The 20,757-nt window shown below is 51.1% G+C and overlaps 1 protein-coding gene across 4 annotated transcripts; it reads right to left on the bottom strand.

Annotated features, from left to right (window-relative positions):
• Window positions 1-200: 200 nt before the first annotated feature.
• LOC147092817 (prospero homeobox protein 1-like) lies at window positions 201-19,836 on the bottom strand. 4 transcript variants are annotated; one of them, XM_085976058.1, is made up of 5 exons: window positions 19,734-19,836; window positions 12,251-13,315; window positions 5,599-5,700; window positions 4,074-4,268; window positions 201-1,600 (listed from the first exon to the last, which is right to left on the bottom strand). In XM_085976058.1, the coding sequence occupies exons 2-5, from the start codon at window positions 13,187-13,189 to the stop codon at window positions 1,430-1,432; spliced, it is 1,407 nt and encodes a 468-aa protein (XP_085832184.1). In that variant the 5' UTR covers window positions 13,190-13,315; window positions 19,734-19,836; the 3' UTR covers window positions 201-1,429. The 4 variants fall into 4 exon arrangements, with proteins under 4 accessions (XP_085832184.1, XP_085832185.1, XP_085832183.1 ...); XM_085976059.1 differs by lacking the exon at window positions 19,734-19,836 and adding an exon at window positions 19,580-19,717; XM_085976057.1 differs by lacking the exon at window positions 19,734-19,836 and adding an exon at window positions 19,565-19,717.
• Between the last annotated feature and the right edge of the window lie 921 nt (window positions 19,837-20,757).

The raw sequence follows: 20,757 nt of genomic DNA on the forward strand, positions 1-20,757 counted from the left end.
GATCCATTGGGATTCTGTACAGTGGGAGTGAATGGGAAGGGGTTGGGTCCATTGGGAATTCTGTACAGTGGGAGTGAATGGGAAGGGGATGGGTCCATTGGGATTCTGTAGTGGGAGTGAATGGGAAGGGGATGGTCCATTGGGAATTCTGTACAGTGGGAGTGAATGGGAAGGGGTTGGGTCCATTGAGAATTCAGTACAGTGGGAGTGAATGGGAAGGGGATGGTCCATTGGGAATTCTGTACAGTGGGAGTGAATGGGAAGGGGATGGGTCCATTGGGATTCTGTACAGTGGGAGTGAATGGGAAGGGGTTGGGTCCATTGAGAATTCAGTACAGTGGGAGTGAATGGGAAGGGGATGGGTCCATGAGAATTCAGTACAGTGGGAGTGAATGGGAAGGGGATGGGTCCATTGAGAATTCAGTACAGTGGGAGTGAATGGGAAGGGGATGGGTCCATTGGGAATTCAGTACAGTGGGAGTGAAGGGGATGGGTCCATTGGGAATTCAGTACAGTGGGAGTGAATGGGAAGGGGATGGGTCCATTGAGAATTCAGTAGTCGGAGTGAAGGGGATGGGTCCATTGGGAATTCTGTACAACGTGGAAGAGGTTGGATCCATCGGCAAATCCTGCGTGGGGCTCAGTACCACACCAGGTGAGATCAACTAACACAGCGCAGGTTGGGAATGATCCTGGGCTCTTCCTGCTCGGTGCGTGGGGCTCAGGGTATCTGCCCCCCGCCCCCCACCAGTTATCTGAAAAGCCTTCTATCATCTTGACACTTGCAATTGGCAGCAGACTGGGTCAGGCCTCAGTCCTCAAGAGCATGGTTAAGTGTGCGGTTTGGCTAGGCCCTGGCAGACAAGCTGGGCTGCGATTGGTTAGGTAAGGACAAAAAGATACAAGGGATCCCCCCCCCGCCTCGGTGGGGAATCTCAATCTTGTCGGCTCCCCCGTAATACAAAACCATATTGGATTGGCACAGGCCGGGTATTTGTTTTTAAGGCGGCTTAGCCTTGTAATCTGACTTAAGGCAGCTTTTAATAGCTCGGAGGGATCGTCTTAGTGCTGATCTTCTTATGATGAACCTGAAAGCCGGAATACAATTTAATCAGGACGGATGGGTTTAAATCGGCTGGCGAGAGCCTCTGCCAGTCACAGCCTGCAGGGCGTCTAATAAATAAGTAAAGGAGGAGGGGGAAAAGGTTGCGTCCAGGCCAGACGGAAGGTCACAAGTCAGCCAGGTGGTGACGAGGTGGGTGGAGGGCAACTCCCAGGCGAGGGCTGCCCAGCCTGGCTGGCTGAGTGGGGCAGGAGCGCGCGGAGTGAAGGATTACTCAGCGGGCGGTTCAATAAAAGGAGGGCCCCATGATGGGCGGGGGCAGCCCAGCCCCCCCCCCCCCCTCCACAGACCGGCCGCTCGCCCTCCTCACAGGCTGCTGGGACACTTGAAGAGTTCAGGGACGTCGCTGTCCAGCTTGCTGATCACCTTGTAGATGGGCTTCTTCCAGGAGGGGTCCGAGTCCCTGCCCTTCATGATGGCGTCAAAGAACTCCTGCAGGGTCGTCTGGGAGACCTCCAGAAACTTGTCCGGTACCTGCTAATACAGATCAAAGAATGACGAGAGGGTCCCGCTCTTCCTCTAGACTCTCCTGCACTCCACTCCCCTCCCCGAGGCACAGGCTCCTGCTCGGGGTGGGGGTGCTACACTGCCCCCCCAAAAGGCCTTTCCTTCACGCGAGAGATCTCACTGTTGGGGGGGGGGGCAGGTGTTACAGTCCCACCCAGTTCCTGTCCACGCACACCTTCCCCAGTAGGGGAAATCGCCGGATAGTGATCAGGAGTGGGAAGCCCGACTGACTTTGCCCCCTTGCCAACATCCCCCCCCCCACCCCGGACACTCACTGAGGGATTAGCCAAAGCGGCACAGGCCGGCGATGGAGCCTGGGGAGCCACGGGGTGGGTGTGCTGCTGGACACTTAACCTCGCGACTCCACTCCAGAGACTGGAGCCCCCAATGATCCAGGCCGACACTCCCAGTGCTGCACTGTCGGAGCTTTTCGGAGGAGGCATTAAGCCGACGATAAAAGATCGCACAGGAAGTTCTCCCCAGTGTCCTGGGCCAACATTCCTCCTCCCTCAACCAACGCCACCGAAAAAAAAATTAACTGGGCTTTTTCCTCATTTGCTCTTTGTGGGATCTTCCTGTGCTGCAGATTGGTCTCAATTATTTCAACTTCAGCCCCGCTTCAAGAATCGTAACCTCCTCCGCCAACGCCCGTTTACCGTTACCGCGAGTCTGTTTCAGTAAGGGGGGGGGGGGGTGGTAGGGGCTACACTTGGCCTCAGTGCCCCTGGGTTAGTGACAGTCGATCACCAGAGGTCGCTGCTTGCTCCCCATCCCCTGCCTTTGCTGCTCCCCGGTGCCACCTCAGACAACCTCCGCCTGGTCCCCTGGATGTGTAATTCCGTGACCTGCCACTAGAAGGTGGGCCGGGTCTCCGGTTGAGCGCCGTTGCCCACCGGGAGGACCTCAGAATCATAGAATGGTTACAGCATGGAAAGAGGCCATTCGGCCCGTCCCTCTGCAAGAGCACCTCAGCGAGTCCCACTGCCCCCGTCCTTTCTCCGTAGCCCTGCAAATTTTTTTCCCTTTCAGATACACAGGATTACGTCGGATATACGGCACAGAAACAGGCCATTCGGCCCAACCAGTCCATGCCAGCGTTTATGCTCCACTCGAGCCTCCTCCCGTCTTTCCTCATCTAACTCTATCAGCGTAACCCTCTATTCCCTTCTCCCTTGTCTAGCCTCCCCTTAAATGCATCTGTGCTATTCCACATTCTCACCACTCTCTGGGTAAAGAAGTTTCTCCTGAATTCCCTATTGGATTTCTTGGTGACGATCTTATATTGACGGCCTCTAGTTATACTCTTCCCCACAAGTGGAAACACTCTCTCTGTATCCACTCTATCAACACCTTTCATAATTTTAAAGCCCTCTATTAGGTCACCCCTCAGCCTTCTTTTTTCCAAGAGAAAAGAGCCCCAGCCTGTTCATCCTTTCCTGATATGTATACCCTCGCATTTCTGGTATCATCCTTGTAAATCTTCTCTGCACCCTCTCCAGTGCCTCTATATCCTTTTTATAATATGGCGACCAGAACTGTACGCAGTGCTCCAAGTGTGGTCTAACCAATCCAACTCCCTTTTGAAAGATAAGCTTGAATCTGCCCCCACCACCCTTTCAGGCAGTACATTCCAGATCTCAACCACTCTGAATAAAAAAGTTTTTCCTCACGTCGCCTTTGGTTCTTTTGCCAATCACCTTAAATCTGTGTCCTCTGGTTCTCGACCCTTCCGCCAATGGGAACAGTTTCTCTCTATCTACTCTGTCCAGACCCCTCATGATTTTGAGCACCTCTATCAAATCTCCTTTCAACCTTCTCTGCTCTAAGGAGAACAACCCAGCTTCTCCAGTAACTGAAGTCCCTCATCCCTGGAATAATTCTCGTAAATCTTTTCTGCACCCTTCCTAAGGCCTTCACATCCTTCCTAAAGTGCGGTGCCCAGAATTGGACACAATTCTCCAGTTGAGGCCGAGCCAGTGTTTTATAAAAGTTCATCATAATTTCCATGCTTTTTGTACTCTAAACCTCTATTCATGAAGCCCAGGATCCCGTATGCTTTTTTAGCCACTTTCTCAACCTGCCCTGCCACCTTCAATGATTTGCACACATATACCCCCAGGTCTCTCTGTTCATGCAGCCCTGGAAGATGACAAGAGTCTGGGGCAGGGGGCAGGAGGGTTTGGGGAATGAAAGGAGGGGGCGGCGGCGGAAGAGGGGGGAAATCCAGGGTCATTCGCGCCTCTCCTCCTGACCCAAGGAGGCCATTTGCAGGGTGGCACCCGAAGAGGTTCTCGAAGGGCCAAAAGCCTGACAAGGCCTCGAGCTGCAGTGGGCCGAGGGCTCGGGCCTACCAAATCCAGAGGTCCTGAAGCCTGGTCGCTCGGCAACCGACCGGTCTGTTGAAACGAAGAGGCTGGAAAGCTCCAAGGGAAGGCCCTCATACCTCAAACTCGCTGGACTTGTTGTAGTGTTGGTTCAAGGTGCGGAACAGGTCGGACTCCCGGTTCACGGTGAGCTGCTCTGAGCTGCTGGCCCCGTCGCTCTGCGCCTGGCGGGCAAACTTCTCCACCTGAATGTAGAAGAACTCCCGGAAGTTGCTGAACCATTTGATCAGCTGAGAGGTGATGCAGCGATTAAACTGGGGAAGGAAAGAAAGGAGGAGATGGAGTTGACAGCAGCTCATCGTGACACACCTTCAGCTCCCAGCATTCCCCGTGGATACACGTGGGACAGAGGCCTGGCAACTCTCGGGGACCCTCCCAACCCACACGGGTAGGTACAGCACGGGGTTAGATACAGAGTAAAGCTCCCTCTACACTGTCCCATCAAACACTCCCTGGGCAGGTACAGCACAGGATAGATACAGAGTAAAGCTCCCTCTACACTGTCTTATCACAGTAAAACCCCGCCACATTTTTTTTTTTTTTTTTTTACTGTATTCATTTATGGGATATGGGCATCGCTGGCAAGGCCAGCATTTAATACCTATCGCTAATTGCCCTCGAGAAGGTGGGGGGGGGGGGGGGGGGTGGGAGGGAGCCGCCTTCTTGAACCACTGCAGTCCGTGTGGTGAAGTTGCTCCCATAATGCGGTTAGGGAGGGAGTTCCAGGATTCTGATCCAGCAACGATGAAGGAACGGCCGATATATTTCCAAGTCACAAATGGTGATGTGCCTGCCCCCTTTGCCCTTCTAGGTGGTGGAGTTCACGGGTTTGGGAGGTGCTGCTGAAGAAGCCTTGGCAAGTTGCTGCAGTGCATCTTGTAGATGGTACACACTGCAGCCACGGTGCACCGGTGGTGGAGGGAGTGAATAGTTAAAGGTGGCGGATGGGGTGCCAATCAAGCAGGCTGGATGGTGTCGAGCTTCTTGAGTGTTGTTGGAGCTGCACTCATCCAGGCAAGTGGAGAGTATTCCATCACACTCCTGACTTGTGCCTTGTAGATGGTGGAAAGGCTTTGGGGAGTCAGGAGGCGAGACTCGCCACAGAATACCCAGCCTCTGACCTGCTCTTGTTGCCAGCAGTATTTATGTGGCTGGTCCAGTGGTGACCCCCAGGGTGTTGATGGTGGGGGATTCGGCGATGGCAATGCCATTGTATGTCAAGGGGCGGTAGTTAGACTCTCGCTTGTTGGAGACGGTGACTGCCTGGCACTTGTGTTGGGCGAATGTTACCTGCCACTTATCAACCCAAGCCTGGATGGCGTCCAGGTCGCGCTACATTCAGGCATGGTATGCTTCATTATCTGAGGAGTTGTGAATGGCACTGAACACTGTGCAGTCATCAGCGAACATCCCCATTTCTGACCTTATGATGGAGGGAAGGTCATTGATGGAGCAGCTGAAGATGGTTGGGCCTAGGACACTGTCCTGAGGAACTCCTGCAGCTACTGTCTATCACAGTAGATCCCGTCCCTCTACTGTCTATCACAGTAAAACCACGCCCTCCCCACCCCCCCTGCTCCTCACCTTGACGTCAGGAAAGTAGGTTTTGAGCGTGTTGGAGCTGGGGTACCTGCTGTACAAGAAGATCAGTTTGGCTTTTTTCAGGTGCCCGGGGGACAGCCCGTCCTGACCGTCGGTTAAAGAAAAGCAACGAGAGCAAATGGTACAGAAACAAACTCAATGGGGCTGTGGGGAACAGCCTGCCCCCCCGCTCTATTTCACCCTGCTCCACACAACCATCGTCCTGCCTCAGTGCAGCTCCCTGGCTCCTGCCCACTCCAGCCGGCATAACAGCCCAGCCAACCCACCCCCCCCAAAATCAGGTTCCCATGCCTATACCGAGTGTATCCCAGTGCTGTTCCCAATTTTAGGAGCGTAACGAAGCGAATCACTCGCTACCAGGTATCTGTTATTCGATATATATAACCCCCCCTGAACACCTCGATTAGATTCCAGCCTGTAACTCACTCCCGGATATCTGTTATTCTATATATAAACCCCTGAACCCCTCGATTAGATTCCAGCCTGTAACTCACTCCTGGTTATCCATTATTCTATATATAAAACCCCCAAACCCCTCGATTAGATTCCAGCCTGTAACTCACTCCCGCGTATCTGATATTCTATTTATAAACCAACCCGAACCCCTTCGATTAGATTCCAGCCTATGACTCACTCCCGGGTATCCGTTATTCTATATATAAACCCCCTGAATCCCTCGATTAGATTCCAGCCTGTAATTCACTCCCGGGTTATCCGGAGACCGGGAGGAGCGGACCTGGAGGGAGCACAGCAAGAGCGGAGCAATTAAAAGGAGCGGCAGCAACTCAACAGAGGCAGTTTTTGAAAAAGTGACATCAGAGTAAAAAAAAAGACATCGACACAAGGGAATGAGCTGATTAGTGAGTAGCTGGTGAGTGTATTTAAGTTTAAGTGTTTATTTCTGATAAGTTAGTTAATAGCCTATTAAATAGAGGGAAAGAGCTGATTGGCGAGTAGCTGGAGTGTGTTTTTTGTTAAGTTTTAAGTTTATTTCTGCTGGGTTAGTTCTTCGTCTATTAAATAGAGGCATGGCAGGGCAGCTCAGTCCCGTGGAGTGCACATCCTGTGCCATGTGGGAAGTCCTGGCCGATTCGCGTAGCCTGGACGACCATGTGTGCAGGAAGTGTCACCAGCTACAGCAACTCGGGCGCCGGGTTTCGGAGCTTGAGCGGCGGCTGGAGTCACTGCGGTGCATCCGCGAGGCTGAGAGTTACGTGGATAGCAGGTTTCTAGAGGTGGTCACCCCGCAGCTTAAGAGTGTGCAGGCAGAGAGGGAATGGGTGACCGCCAGGCAGAAGAGGAGGACCAGGCAGGTAGTGCAGGAGTCCCCGGAGTGCATTGTGCTCTCCAACCAGTATTGTGTTCCGAGTACTGGTGAGGGCGATGGTTCTTCTGGGGAGTGCAGCCAGAGTCAAGTCCACGGCATCACGGGTGGCTCAACTGCACGGAGGGGGGAGGGGGCGGGGAGGAAAAAGACTGGAAGAGCAATAGTGGTAGGAGATTCGATAGTTAGGAGAGCAGACAGGCGTTTCTGCGGCCGTAGACGTGACTTCAGGATGGTAGGTTGCCTCCCTGGTGCCAGGATCAAGGATACAGTCAAGCAGAGTCAGCATGGTTTTATGAAAGGGAAATCATGTTTGACAAATTTGCTGGAGTTCTTTGAGGATGTAACAAGCAGGGTGGATAAAGGGGAACCAGTGGATGTGGTGTATTTGGATTTCCAGAAGGCATTCGATAAGGTGCCACATAAAAGGTTACTGCACAAGAGCTCACGGAGTTGGGGGTACTATATTAGCATGGATAGAGGATTGGCTAACTAACAGAAAACAGAGAGTCGGGATAAATGGGTCATTTTCTGGTTGGCAAACGGTAACTATTGGGGTGCCACAGGGATCAGTGCTGGGGCCTCAACTATTTACAATCAACATTAATGACTTGGATGAAGGGATCGAGTGTAATGTAGTCAAGTTTGCGGATGATACAAAGATGGGTGGGAAAGCAAGTTGTGAAGAGGACACAAAGAATCTGCAAAGGGATATAGACAGGCTAAGTGAGTGGGCAAACATTTGGCAGATGGTGTATAATGTGGGAAAGTGTGAGGTTACTTTGGTAAGAAAAATAAAAAATAAAATTATTTAAATGGAGAGAGATTACAAAAATGCTACAGTTCAGAGGGACCTGGGGGTCCTTGTACATGAAACACAAAAGGTTAGCATGCAGGTACAGCAAGTAATCAAAAAGGCAAATGGAATGTTGGCGTTTATTGCAAGGGGGTTGGAGTATAAAAGCAGGGAAGTCCTGCTACAACTGTACAGGGTATTGGTGAGACCACACCTGGAGTACTGCGTACAGTTTTGATCTCCTTATTTAAGGAAGGATATACTTGCATTGGAGGCAGTCCAGAAACGATTCACTAGGTTAATTCCAGAGATGAGGGGGTTGACTTATGAGGAAAGGTTGGGCCTATACTCATTGGAGTTTAGAAGAATGAGAGGTGATCTTATTGAAACCTATAAGATACTGAGGGGGCTCGACAAGGTAGATGCAGAGAGGATGTTTCCCCTCGTGGGGAAATCTAGAACTCGGGGGCATAGTTTCAGAATAAAGGGTCGCCCTTTTAGAACTGAAATGAGGAGGAATTTCATTTCTCAGGGGGTCGTAAATCTGTGGAATTCTCTTCCCCAGAGAGCTGTGGAGGCTGGGTCATTAAATACATTCAAGGTGGAGATAGACAGATTTTTGAACGATAAGGGAGTCCAGGGTTATGGGGAGCGGGCAGGGAAGTGGAGTTGAGCCCGAGATCAGATCAGCCATGATCTCATTGAATGGCGGAGCAGGCTCGAGGGGCCGAATGACCGACTCCTGCTCCTAGTTCTTACGTCACTGAGCGGCTGCAAGACACTCTGAGGGAGGAGGGTGAACAGCCAGAGGTCGCTGTCCATATCGGTACCAACGACATAGGAAGAAAGAGAGATGAGGTCCTGCAGGCAGAGTTTAGGGAGCTAGGAGAGAGATTAAAAAGCAGGACCTCAAATGTAGCAATCTCCGGATCACTCCCGATGCCACGTGCTAGTGACTACAGGAATAGGAGGATAGAACAGATGAATGCGTGGCTAGAGAGATGGTGCAGGAGGGAGGGCTTTAGATTCCTGAGGCATTGGGACTGTTTCTGGGGAAGGTGGGACCTGTACAAGCTGGACGGGTTACACCTCAACAGAGCCGGGACCAATATTCTCGCGGGGAGGTTTGTTAGTGCAGTTCGGGAGGGTTCAAACTAACTTGGCAGGGGGGTGGGCACCAGCATATAGGAGTAGAAAATAGGAATAAGGTGCATATAAGAGTGAGTGTGTTGGATAGTACTAGAGAAGATAGTACTAGAGGCGGTAGTAGTGCCATATTAGATAGGAGCAGGCTAAGACAGACTACGAAAAATTCAAAAATGGGTTTAGAATGCATGTACTTAAACACACAAAATGTGGTGAATAAGGTTGGTGAGCTACAAGAAGCAATTAGCTGTGTGGCAATATGATGTGGCAATAACGGAAACATGGCTTAAAAACAGTGAGGACTGGGCACTTAATATTCAAGGGTACAAGGTGTTCAGAAAAGATAGGGAAGGAAAAAGGGAGGTGGGGTGCCAGTGCTGATTAAGGAAGATATTGTAGTGTTGGAAAGGGAGGATGTTCTTGAGGGGACAAGGACAGAATCCATTTGATTAGAGTCGAGGAGCAAAAAGGGTGCAATCACACTATTGGGGGTATTCTATAGGCCTCCAAATAGTGAGCGGGAGGTAGAGGAGCAAAACTGCAGGGAAATCGCAGAGATATGCAAGAGCATATTGGGGGACTTTAGTTACCCAAATATCGATTGGGATAATGCTAGGGTAAAGGGAAAGGAGGGGGAGGAATTTCTGAAATGTGTTCAGGAGAATTTCCTTGACCAATATGTTCTTGGCCCAACCAGGAAGGAGGCATTGCTGGATCTGGTGCTGGGGAATGAGGTGGGCCAGGTCGACCAAGTGTCTGTGGGAGAACACTTGGGTACGAGTGATCATCGTATCATAAGATTTAGATCAGCAATGGAGAGGAGCAAGGAACAATCTAGAGTGGAACTTCTAAACTGGAATAGGGCTAACTTCAATGGGATGCGAAAGGATCTAGCCAGGGTAAAATGGAACCAAAGACTGACAGGAAAAACTGTGATGGAACAATAGATGATCTTTAAGGAGGAGATGTTCCAAGTACAGGCTAGGTACATTCCAACAAGAGGGAAGGGTAAGGGAACCAAAGTAAGGGCTCCTTGGATGATGAGGGAGATAGAGAAGATGATAAAACAAAAAAACAAAAAAGAGGGTGTATGATGCATGTCAGGTGAATTCTTCAAGGGAGAACCAGACCAAATACAATAAGTTGAGAGGGGATGTGAAGATGAAAATAAGATTGGCAAAGAGAGAATGAGAGTAGAATGGCGGTTAACATAAAAGGGAACCCAAGAATCTTTGTGTAAACAGTAAGCGGGTAGTAAGAGGCGGGGTGGGGCCTATTAGAGACAAAGAAGGTGTTATATGCTTAGAGGCGCAGGGCAAGGCTAGAATACTCAATGAGTACTTTGTATCGGTGTTTACTAAGGAGGTGGATGCTGACAAAATATCGGTAGAAGTGGAAAAGGCAGAAGCAATAGAAGAGATGAAAATTGATAGACAGGATGTATTAGAAAGGCTGGGTATGCTTAGAGTGGACAAGTCGCCTGGTCCAGATGGCTTGCTAAGGGAATTGGGGGAGGAGATAGCGGAAGGGCTTGCCATAATTTTCCAATCTTCCCTAGATGCCGGGGAGGTGCCTGAGGAAAGGAAAGTGGCAACTGTGACACCATTGTTCAAGAAAGTGTGTAAGGACAATCCTAGTAACTACAGGCCAGTCAGTTTAACATCAGTGGTGGGTAAATTTTTGAAACAATAATCAAGGAAAAACTTAACAGGCATTTGGAGAGGTTTAAGCTAATTAAGGAGAGCCAACACAGGTTTGTAAAAGGCAGCTCGTGTTTGACTAATCTAATTGCATTCTTTGATGAAGTAACAGAGAGGATTGATGAAGGGAATGCAATGGATGTTGTCTACATGGATTTTCGGAAGGCGTTTGACAAAGTACCACATAGAAGGCTGGTTAACAAAATTGAGGCTCATGGAATAGGTGGATCAGTGGCAGCTTGGATAAGGAATTGGCTTAAGGACAGAAAACAGTGAGTTGTGGTAAATGGCTGTTTTTTAGACTGGAGGATGGTAGACAGTGGTGTTCCCCAAGGGTCAGTGCTGGGGTCACTGCTTTTTTTGATGTACATAAATGACCTGGATATTGGAATACAGAGTAGAATATCTAAATTTGCCGATGACACCAAACTTGGGGGTGTGGCAACAGTGACGATGATCTCAATCGACTGCAACAGGACATAAAAAAGGCTAACAGAATGGGCAGATGGAATTTAATACAGAGAAATGTGAGGTGATGCATTTTGGCAGAAGGAACAGGGAGAGGCAATATACACATATAATGGCACAGTTTTAAAGAGTGTGCAGAGACAGAGGAACCTGGGAGTTAATGTGCATAGGTCCCTGAAGGTGGCGGGACATATTGAGAGAGTGGTTAACAAAGCATATGGGATCTTGGGCTTCATAAATAGAGGTATTGAGTAGAGGTAGAGAAGTTATGCTGAACCTTTATAAAGTGCTGGTTAGGCCACAACTGGAGATTTGCATCCACTTCTGGTCACCACACTTTAGGAAGGATGTGAAGGCCCTTGAGAGGGTGCAGAGGAGATTTACCAGAATGGTTCCGGGGATGGGGGATCTTAGCTACAAGGACAGGTTGGAGAAGCTGGATTTGTTTTCATTAGAGCAAAAGGAGGTTGAGGGGTGATTTGATAAGAGGTGTACAAGAGTATGACAGGTTTGGATAGGCTAGACTGGGGAAAGGCTGTTCCCAGTAGTTGCTGGTACAAGGACTAGGGGACACAAATTTTGGGCAAAAGATACGGGGGGGGGGGGGGGGGGGGGGGAAATGTGAGGAAAAACTTTTTTTACATAGCGAGTGGCGAGAGTAGACGGAAGTGGTGGAAGCGGAGACACTCAAGTTTTCAAAGCGGGAGACTGGATAGGCACTTGAGGGAAATAAACTTGCAGGGCTACAGGGATCGAGCGGGGGAATGGGACTGACTGGATTGCTCTGCGGAGAGCCGGCACGGACTCAATGGGCCAAATGGCCTCCCTCTGTGCCATTATGACTATGAATGGCCTCTTACTGTGCAGTTATGGCTATGAATGGCCTCTTACTGTGCAGTTATGACTATGCATGGCCTCTTTCTGTGCAGTTATGGCTATGAATGGCCTCTTTCTGTGCCGTTATGACTATGCATGGCCTCTTTCTGTGCAGTTATGACTATGCATGGCCTCTTTCTGTGCAGTTATGACTAGGAATGGCCTCTTTCTGTGCAGTTATGACGATGAATGGCCTCTTTCTGTGCAGTTATGGCTATGAATGGCCTCTTTCTGTGCAGTTATGGCTATGAATGGCCTCTTTCTGTGCAGTTATGGCTCTATATATATATATATAAACCACCCCTGGATTAGATTGAAGGATACCGCACCGGCTCCATACACCTGGCCCTCTTGGAGGTCGAGACTTTCGCTCTTGGTGACGGGCGGGCAGGGCGGCTGGGGCCGGGGGTGAGCGGTGGAGACTTGAGTCCGGAGCCCGGGCCTCTCCCCGGAGGGCAGGGCCGGGCTCGGCTCCCGGCCGACCAGCGCCTGCCAGGGCAGCGGGCGCGGCCAGCCCGGGGTGGCCCCGGCGCCCAGCTCCCCGGGCGAGCTCCTCCGCACGACGAGGGGCAGGGCTTCGACTTGGGCCTGCGGGACGTGCCCGTTCGCGCCCAGCGGGCAAGGCCTGGGGCCCAACATCTTGACCACGGCGTCCACCGCCTGGGCCACCGCCGCGCTCAGCTCGGCCTTCAGGGCACGGCCCAGCTCCTCGGCCCCCGGGCGCCGAGCCCCAAGCCGCATGCCGGCCTCGGCCTCCCGGTGCCAGGCCCGCCCGATCCGGCCCTGCAGCTGCTGGATCCGCCTCCTCATCGCCTCCAGCTGGCGCTTCAGCCGCCGGCGCTCTTCCTCCCGGCGACCGGCGGGCGCTAGGACCCGGCGGCGCCCGCCCGGGCTGGGAGGCCGGAGGACTCCTCCCACCGCCCGCTCCACCCGGCCCCTCTTGACCCGCGGCGGCTCATCATCGTCGTCGTCGAAGAAGAAGCGGCGCTCCGCAAGATGGCGGCTGGCGGGCGACGCACTCTCCCGCTCGGACGAGCTGCTGCTGCTGCTGTCGCCGCCTGCTCCTCCTCCAGCCACCGCCTCCAGGCCAGGGTTCGGGATCCAGCGCGGTTCCCCCAACAACTCCCGCTCGCCGGCTCCAGCCCCGGCCTCCATCGCGCTCTTCCTCAGCAAGCGGCAGATGAGAGAGCCGGCCGGTCCATCCCGGTAACTCTTCCCCCGGCGCAGCAGCTCGCACAGCGCGGCCGGCCCGGACTGTTCCATTATCCACTCCCTGAGATTGGGGGGTGTCCTTCCGTCAGGCGGCGCTGCCGACCGCTGGTTCGGCTGATTTTCCCCCCCTCTCACTTCTGGCAACGAGTAAACTGTGCCTTCGCGGGTCAGATGTCACTGTAACACAAACACTAATTACATTACAGCCTGAAACACAAACTGTGTCCTCATATATAGAGAAACATAGATAGAAGAATAGGAGCAGGAGTCAGCCATTTGGCCCCTCGAGCCTGCTTCACCATTTAATGCGATCATGGCTGATCATCCAAATTCAGTACCCTGTCCCTGCCTTCTCCCCATACCCCTTAATCCCTTTAACCTTAAGAAATATATCTAACTCCTTCTTGAATATATTTAATGAATTGGCCTCAACTGCCTTCTGTGGTAGAGAATTCCACAGGTTCACCACTCTCTGGGTGAAGAAATTCCTCATCTCTGTCCTAAATGGCTTACCCCTTATCCTTAGACTGTGACCCCTGGTTCTGGACTCCCCGACCATCAGGAACATCCTCCCTGCATCTAGTCTGTCCAGTCCTGTCAGAATCTTATAAGTTTCAATGAGATCCCCTCTCATTCTTCTAAACTCCAGCGAGTATAAGCCCAATCGACCCAATCTCTCCTCATACGTCATTCCTGCCATCCCAGGTATCAGTCTGGTGAATCTTCACTGCACTCCCTCCATGGCAAGAACATCCTTCCTCAGATAAGGTGACCAAATCTCTTAGAATCTAGACATTTACAGCACAGAAGGAGGCCATTCAGCCCATCGTGTCTGTGCTGGTCGAGAAAGAGCTACCCTTTAACCTTCTAAATTCCAGGGAATACAACCCTAGTTTGTGTAATCGCTCCTCGTAACTTAACCCTTGGAGTCTGGGAATCATTCTGGTAAATCTAGGGTCTTCACCCTTCCCTCCCTATGACCATGACCCCTGCTCCTCCATATCCAAAATTCCCCTTAGGACTAGTGCCAGGATTCATAAAATCATAGAAATTTACAGCACAGAAGGAGGCCATTCAGCCCATCGTGTCCGTGCTGGTCGAGAAAGAGCTACCCAGCCTAATCCCACTTTCGAGCACTTGGTCCATAGCTTTGTAGGTTACAGCACTTAAAGTACATATCCAAGTACTTTTTAAATGTGATGAGGGTCTCTGCCTCTCCCACCCTTTCAGGAGGGGGTCGTTCGGCCCGATTGCCTGCCTCGCTTCCGCAGCTATGGGTGGCCCTGGAGATGGAGCACGCGGTGTCCGCCGGCACACTTGGGGGCCTTCCGAGACCGGTGGGCGCCACGGGGACTGGAGTGCATCATCACCCCAGCCAATGTAATTTTAATTAAATTTGATAAGTTTTATTTAAAGTTCTATTAATTTACAGTTAATTGGTTCAACAAAAGAGGACCACCCTTTCAGGCAGTGAGTTTCAGAACCCCACCATCCTCTGGATGAAAAAAATTCTCACCTCCAACCAATTACTTTAAATCTGTGCCCCCTGGTTATTGACCTCTACTAAGGGAAATAGGTCCTTCCTATCCACTCTAACTAGGCCCCTCATAATTTTATACACCTCAATTAAATCTCCCCTCAGCCTCCTCTGTTCCAAAGAAAACAGACCCAGCCTATCCAATCTTTCCTCAGAGCTAAGATTCTCTACTCCCGGCAACATCCTTGTAAATCTCCTCTGCAACCTCTCTAGTGCAATCACATCTTTCCTGTACGATAGCAAAATACTGCAGATGTTGGAAGTCCGAAATAACAGAAAATGCTGGAAAAACTCAGCAGGTCAGGCAACATCCGTGGAGAGAAATTTGAGTTGACGTTTCGGGTTTGACCCTTCTTCGGTGACCAGAACTGCACGCAGTACTCTAGCTGTGGCCTAACTAGTGTTTTATACAGTTCAAGCACAACCTCCCTGCTCTTATATTTTATGCCTCGGCTAATAAAGGCAAGTATTCCGTATGCCTTCTTAACCACCTGATCTACCTGTCCTGCTACCTTCAGGGATCTGTGGACATGCACTCCAAGGTCCCTCTGATCCTCTACACTTCTCAGTATCCTACCATTTATTGTGTATTCCCTTGCCTTGTTAGCCCTCCCCAAATGCATTACCTCACACTTCTCCAGATTGAATTCCATTTGCTACTTATCTGCCCACCTGACCAGTCCATTGATAGTTTCCTGCAATCTATAGCTTTTGTCTTCACTATCAACCACACGGCCAATTTTTGTATTATCTACAAACGTCTTAATTATACTCCCTACATTGAAGTCTAAATCACTGATATACAGTATAACAAAAAGCAAGGGACCTGTACTGAGCCCTGCGGAACAGCCTTCCAGTCACAAAAACACCCGGCGACCATTACCCTTTGCTTCCTGCCACTGAGCCAACTTTGGATCCCATGGGCTTTTACTTTTCGGACTAGTCTGCCATGTGTGGCCTTGTCAAAAGATCCATGTAGACTACATCAAACGTGCCGCCCTCATTGACCCTCCTGGTTACCGCCTCAAAAAATTCAATTAAGTTAGTTAGGCACGACCTTCCCTTAAGAAATCCATGCTGACTGTCCTTGATTAATCCGTGCCTTTCTAAAATGATGATTAATACTGTCCCTCAGAATTTTTTCCAACAATTTGCTCCCCACCGAGGTTAGGCTGACTGGCCTGTAATTACTCGGTCTATCCCTTACTCCCTTTTTAAACGATGGTACAACTTTAGCAGTCCTCTGGCTCCACAGCTATAGCTAGAGAGGACTGGAAAATGATGGTCAGAGCCTCCGCCGTTTCCTCCCTTGCTTCTCTTAGCCTTGTGTTACACATTCCACGCTGAGTGTCATCTTGTGCTACACGCTCCAATCTGCATTTGACATGCATGTGACAATATAACCACGGGTCTGTACGACAATGCAGTTTGAAAAATGACAGAGTTTGCCAGCTGAACTGATTGAGATGCTCACGCACTACATTTGGAGTCTCTCTAAAATTAGACCTCCTCTGGGAACATTCCCAGCATTTCTGTTAACCATTGTTACAAACACTGGCAATTTAAGATACTCATAGATATATGAGTATCTATGACACACATTATGATTAATTGATAAATTGGGTTTATATATAAATCTAATGGTGCTCTGTTGCTGTAATTAACACACTACCAGTCTGAAACTGACCACTGCCTCAGGACTGAGTCGGGCTGAAACTGACCACTGCCTCTACTTCTGAAACTGACCAGTGCCTCAGGACTGAGCCGAGCTGAAACTGACCACTGCCTCTGCTGCTGAAACTGACCACTGCCTCTGCTGCTGAAACTGACCACTGCCTAGGATTACATAGGATATACGGCACAGAAACAGGCCATTCGGCCCAACCAGTCCATGCCGGCATTTATGCTCCACTCGAGCCTCCTCCCGTCTTTCCTCATCTAAATCTATCAGCGTAACCCTCTATTCCCTTCTCCCTCTTATGCTTGTCCAGCCTCCCCTTAAATGCATCCATACTATTCGCCTCAACCACTCCCTGTGGTAGCGAGTTCCACATTCTCACCACTCTCTGGGTAAAGAAGTTTCTTCTGAATTCCCTATTGGATTTCTTGGTGACTTTCTTATATTGATGGCCTCTAGTTTTGCTCTTCCCCACAAGTGGAAACATTCTCTCTGTATCCACTCTATCAAAACCTTTCATCATTTTAAAGACCTCTATTAGGTCACCCCTCAGCCTTCTTTCAAAAGAGACCCAGCCTGTTCATCCTTTCCTGATATGTATACCCTCGCATTTCTGGTATCATCCTTGTAAATCTTCTCTGCACCCTCTCCAGTGCCTCTATATCCTCTTTATAATATGGCGACCAGAACTGTACGCAGTACTCCAAGTGTGATCTAACCAAGGTTCGATACAGGTTTAGCATAACTTCACTACTTTTCAATTCTGTACCTCTAGAAATAAACCCTAGTGCTTGGTTTGCTTTTTTTATGGCCTTGCTAACCTGTGTCGCAACTTTTAGTGATTTGTGTATTTGTACTCCCAGATCCCTTTGTTCCTCTACCCCACCTAGACTCGCACCCTCCAAGTGATAAGTGACCTCCCTATTCTTCCCACCAAAATGTAATACCTCACATTTATCTGTGTTGAACTTCATTTGCCAATTATATGCCCATTCTGCAAGTTTATTAATGTCCTCCTGTAACTTGTTGCAGTCCTCCTCAATATTGACTACCCCCCCCTAATTTGGTGTCATCTGCAAATTTAGAAATTGTGTTTTTGATTCCAAAGTCTAAATCATTAATGTAAATTGTGAACAACAGTGGTCGCAGCACTGATCCTTGTGGAACACCACTACCCACCTTCTGCCACTGTGAATAGCTACCCTTTACCCCTGCTCTCTGCTTTCTGTCTTGAAGCCAGCTAGCTATCCATTTGGCTACTTGTCCCGATTCCACATTCTCTGACCTTGTTCATCGGTCTATTATGTGGTACCTTATCGAAGGCCTTTTGAAAATCTAGATAAGTTACATCAACTGCATTACCCTTGTCTACTCACAGAAACCCCACAGTGCAGATAGAGGCCATTTCAGCCCATCGAGTCTGCACCGACACATATCCCACCCGATCCCCGTAACCCCACGTATTTAATCCCCCTAACACTAAGGGTCAATTTATCATAGCCAATCAACCTAACCCGCACATCTTTGGACTCTCTGTTACCTCTTCAAAAAATTAAATTAGGTTGGTCAAGCAAGACTTTCCCTTTTGAAATCTATTATGACTATTCATTATTATATTTTTGGTTTCTAGATGTTTTCTATTTTCTCCTTTAGTAGGGATTCCATTATGTTTCCTACCACCAATGTTAAGCTGACTGCTCGATAGTTCCTTGGACATGTTCTATCCCCCTTAAATATAGTTATTACGTTAGCTATCCGCCAGTCCTCTGGCACTATACCTTTTTCTAACAATAGGCGTAGTCTCAGTATTGAGCCGGGCTGAAACTGACCACTGCCTCAGGACTGAGCGGAGCTGAAACTGACCACTGCCTCTACCGCTGAAACTGACCACTGCCTCAGGACTGAGCTGAGCTGAAACTGACCACTGCCTCGGGACTGAGCTGAGCTGAAACTGACCACTGCCTCGGGACTGAGCTGAGCTGAAACTGACCACTGCCTCGGGACTGAGGCGAGCTGAAACTGACCACTGCCTCTACCGCTGAAACTGACCACTGCCTCGGGACTGAGCTGAGCTGAAACTGACCACTGCCTGGGACTGAGGCGAGCTGAAACTGACCACTGCCTCGGGACTGGGCCGGGCTGAAACTGACCACTGCCTCGGGACTGAGCCGAGCTGAAACTGACCACTGCCTCTACCGCTGAAACTGACCACTGCCTCGGGACTGAGGCGAGCTGAAACTGACCACTGCCTCGGGACTGGGCTGGGCTGAAACTGACCAGTGGCTCGGGACTGAGCCGAGCTGAAACTGACCAGTGGCTCGGGACTGAAACTGACCACTGCCTCGGGACTGGGCCGGGCTGAAACTGACCACTGCCTCGGGACTGGGCCGGGCTGAAACTGACCACTGCCTCGGGACTGAGCGGAGCTGAAACTGACCACTGCCTCTACCGCTGAAACTGACCACTGCCTCTACCGCTGAAACTGACCACTGCCTCGGGACTGAGGCGAGCTGAAACTGACCACTGCCTCGGGACTGAGCCGAGCTGAAACTGACCAGTGGCTCGGGACTGAGCCGGGCTGAAACTGACCAGTGGCTCGGGACTGAGCCGGGCTGAAACTGACCAGTGGCTCGGGACTGGGCCGGGCCGCCGACTGACCAGTGGTTCAGGACTGGGCCGGGCCGCCGACTGACCAGTGGCTCCGGACTGGGCCGGGCCGGGCCGCGGACTGACCAGTGGCTCAGGACTGGGCCGGGCCGCGGACTGACCAGTGGCTCAGGACTGGGCCGGCGCGCGGACTGACCAGTGGCTCAGGACTGGGCCGGGCGCGCGGACTGACCAGTGGCTCAGGACTGGGCCGGGCGCGCGGACTGACCAGTGGCTCAGGACTGGGCCGGGCGCGCGGACTGACCAGTGGCTCAGGACTGGGCCGGGCGCGCGGACTGACCAGTGGCTCAGGACTGGGCCGGGCCGCGGACTGACCAGTGGCTCAGGACTGGGCCGGGCCGCGGACTGACCAGTGGCTCAGGACTGGGTCGGGCCGGGCCGGGCCGCGGACTGACTCTCTCTCTCTCTCTCCCTGCTCCCACCGCCTCCGCTACTCGCAGCTTCCCCCCATCTCATTGCACCATTGCAGAGTTCGCACTCCCCAAAACCTCACCCACCACCCCCAAAAAAATAATCAGGGGGCTTTAGACCCAACAACACCCACCACAAAAAAACCAACCAGCTGGGATGTCTTGCATCAGCCGTCAGTCTGCGCTTTGCATCCGCTGCCTTCCCGCGACTGGGCGGATGCAGAGTGAGCACAACCAGCCCTAGGATCCTGCATCACCCTCCCCGACAGGTTTAAAGATTGCAAAGATTATTTAAATATGCACCTTGTGGGGGCAGTGCCTTTGCTTTGCTCTCCGCTCTGCTCTGGCCGCCGCAATCCCTGCCCTGCGCTGCGGCCGGCGGCCTGTCTCTTTAAGAGATGATTGACATGAGCTCCGCCCCCTAGCAACAGCATCCGCCCGGGCTTCCAACCCTTTGTGACGTCATAATCGCTGGGCACACACTCCACCCCCACGTGGGGGTCATTTCCCACCCCCTCACGCCACATCACCAATCACAGCCAGCCTGGCACAGACCTGCAGCTCTGATTGGGTGACTGCAGCCCAAGAGAGGGAGGGTAGGGGTGGTGCCATGCTGATTGGTGGAAGTGGCTCAGTGGGTATCACTCTCTCCTCTGGAGTAATGTAAGAAGTCACACGACACCAGGTTATAGTCCAACAGCTTTATTTGAAATCACAAGCTTTCGGAGCGCTGCTCCTTCTTCAGGTGAAGTGGAGAAATGCATAAAGACACAGCTTATATAGTCAGAGAATCATGTCAGATGTTTACAGGTAACCTTTCCAACTGCCATTTATCACACCTCGGCAGAGAGATAATCACAGCAGTCAAAGGTGTGAATGGTGTCCAAACAGGTCAGTCAGGGAAACATTACATCAAAGAACAATGAGGTGGGGTCACAAGGGGTCAAATATTGCAGATGCTGGGGTCTGTAAAAACAAAAAAACAGACAAAAAACATTTTTTTTGGCTGGAAATCACAGCAGGTCCGGCCGCATCTGTGTAGAGAGAACAAGCCAATGTCGACTTGAGTCTGGATGACCCTGCGTCAGGTGGGGTGACATGTAGCGTGACATGAACCCAAGATCTCGGTTAAGGCCGTCCTCATGGGTGCGGAACTTGGCTATCAGTTTCTGCTCGACGATTTTGCGTTGTCGTGTGTCTCGAAGGCCACCTTGGAGAATGCTTACCCGAAGATCGGAGGCTGAATGTCCTTGACTGCTGAAGTGTTCCCCGACTGGGAGGGAACACTCCTGCCTGGTGATTGTTGCGCGGTGTCCGTTCATCCGTT

This window comes from Somniosus microcephalus, unplaced genomic scaffold (genome assembly GCF_052327205.1).
Source record: "Somniosus microcephalus isolate GS21.2 unplaced genomic scaffold, FLI_Smic_1.0 unresolved_chr2, whole genome shotgun sequence".
Classification (NCBI taxonomy): Eukaryota; Metazoa; Chordata; class Chondrichthyes; order Squaliformes; family Somniosidae; genus Somniosus; species Somniosus microcephalus.

What these genes read in the sequence shown, in the direction of transcription:
- LOC147092817 (XM_085976058.1), bottom strand. Translation starts at nt 13,189, where the DNA reads ATGGAACAGTCCGGGCCGGCCGCGCTGTGCGAGCTGCTGCGCCGGGGG. An exon ending in CCTACTTTCCTGACGTCAAG is followed by an intron (nt 4,269 to 5,598) that starts GTGAGGAGCAGG and finishes TTCCTTCCCCAG; the next exon opens with TTTAATCGCTGCATCACCTC. An exon ending in ACAAGTCCAGCGAGTTTGAG is followed by an intron (nt 1,601 to 4,073) that starts GTATGAGGGCCT and finishes GATCTGTATTAG; the next exon opens with CAGGTACCGGACAAGTTTCT.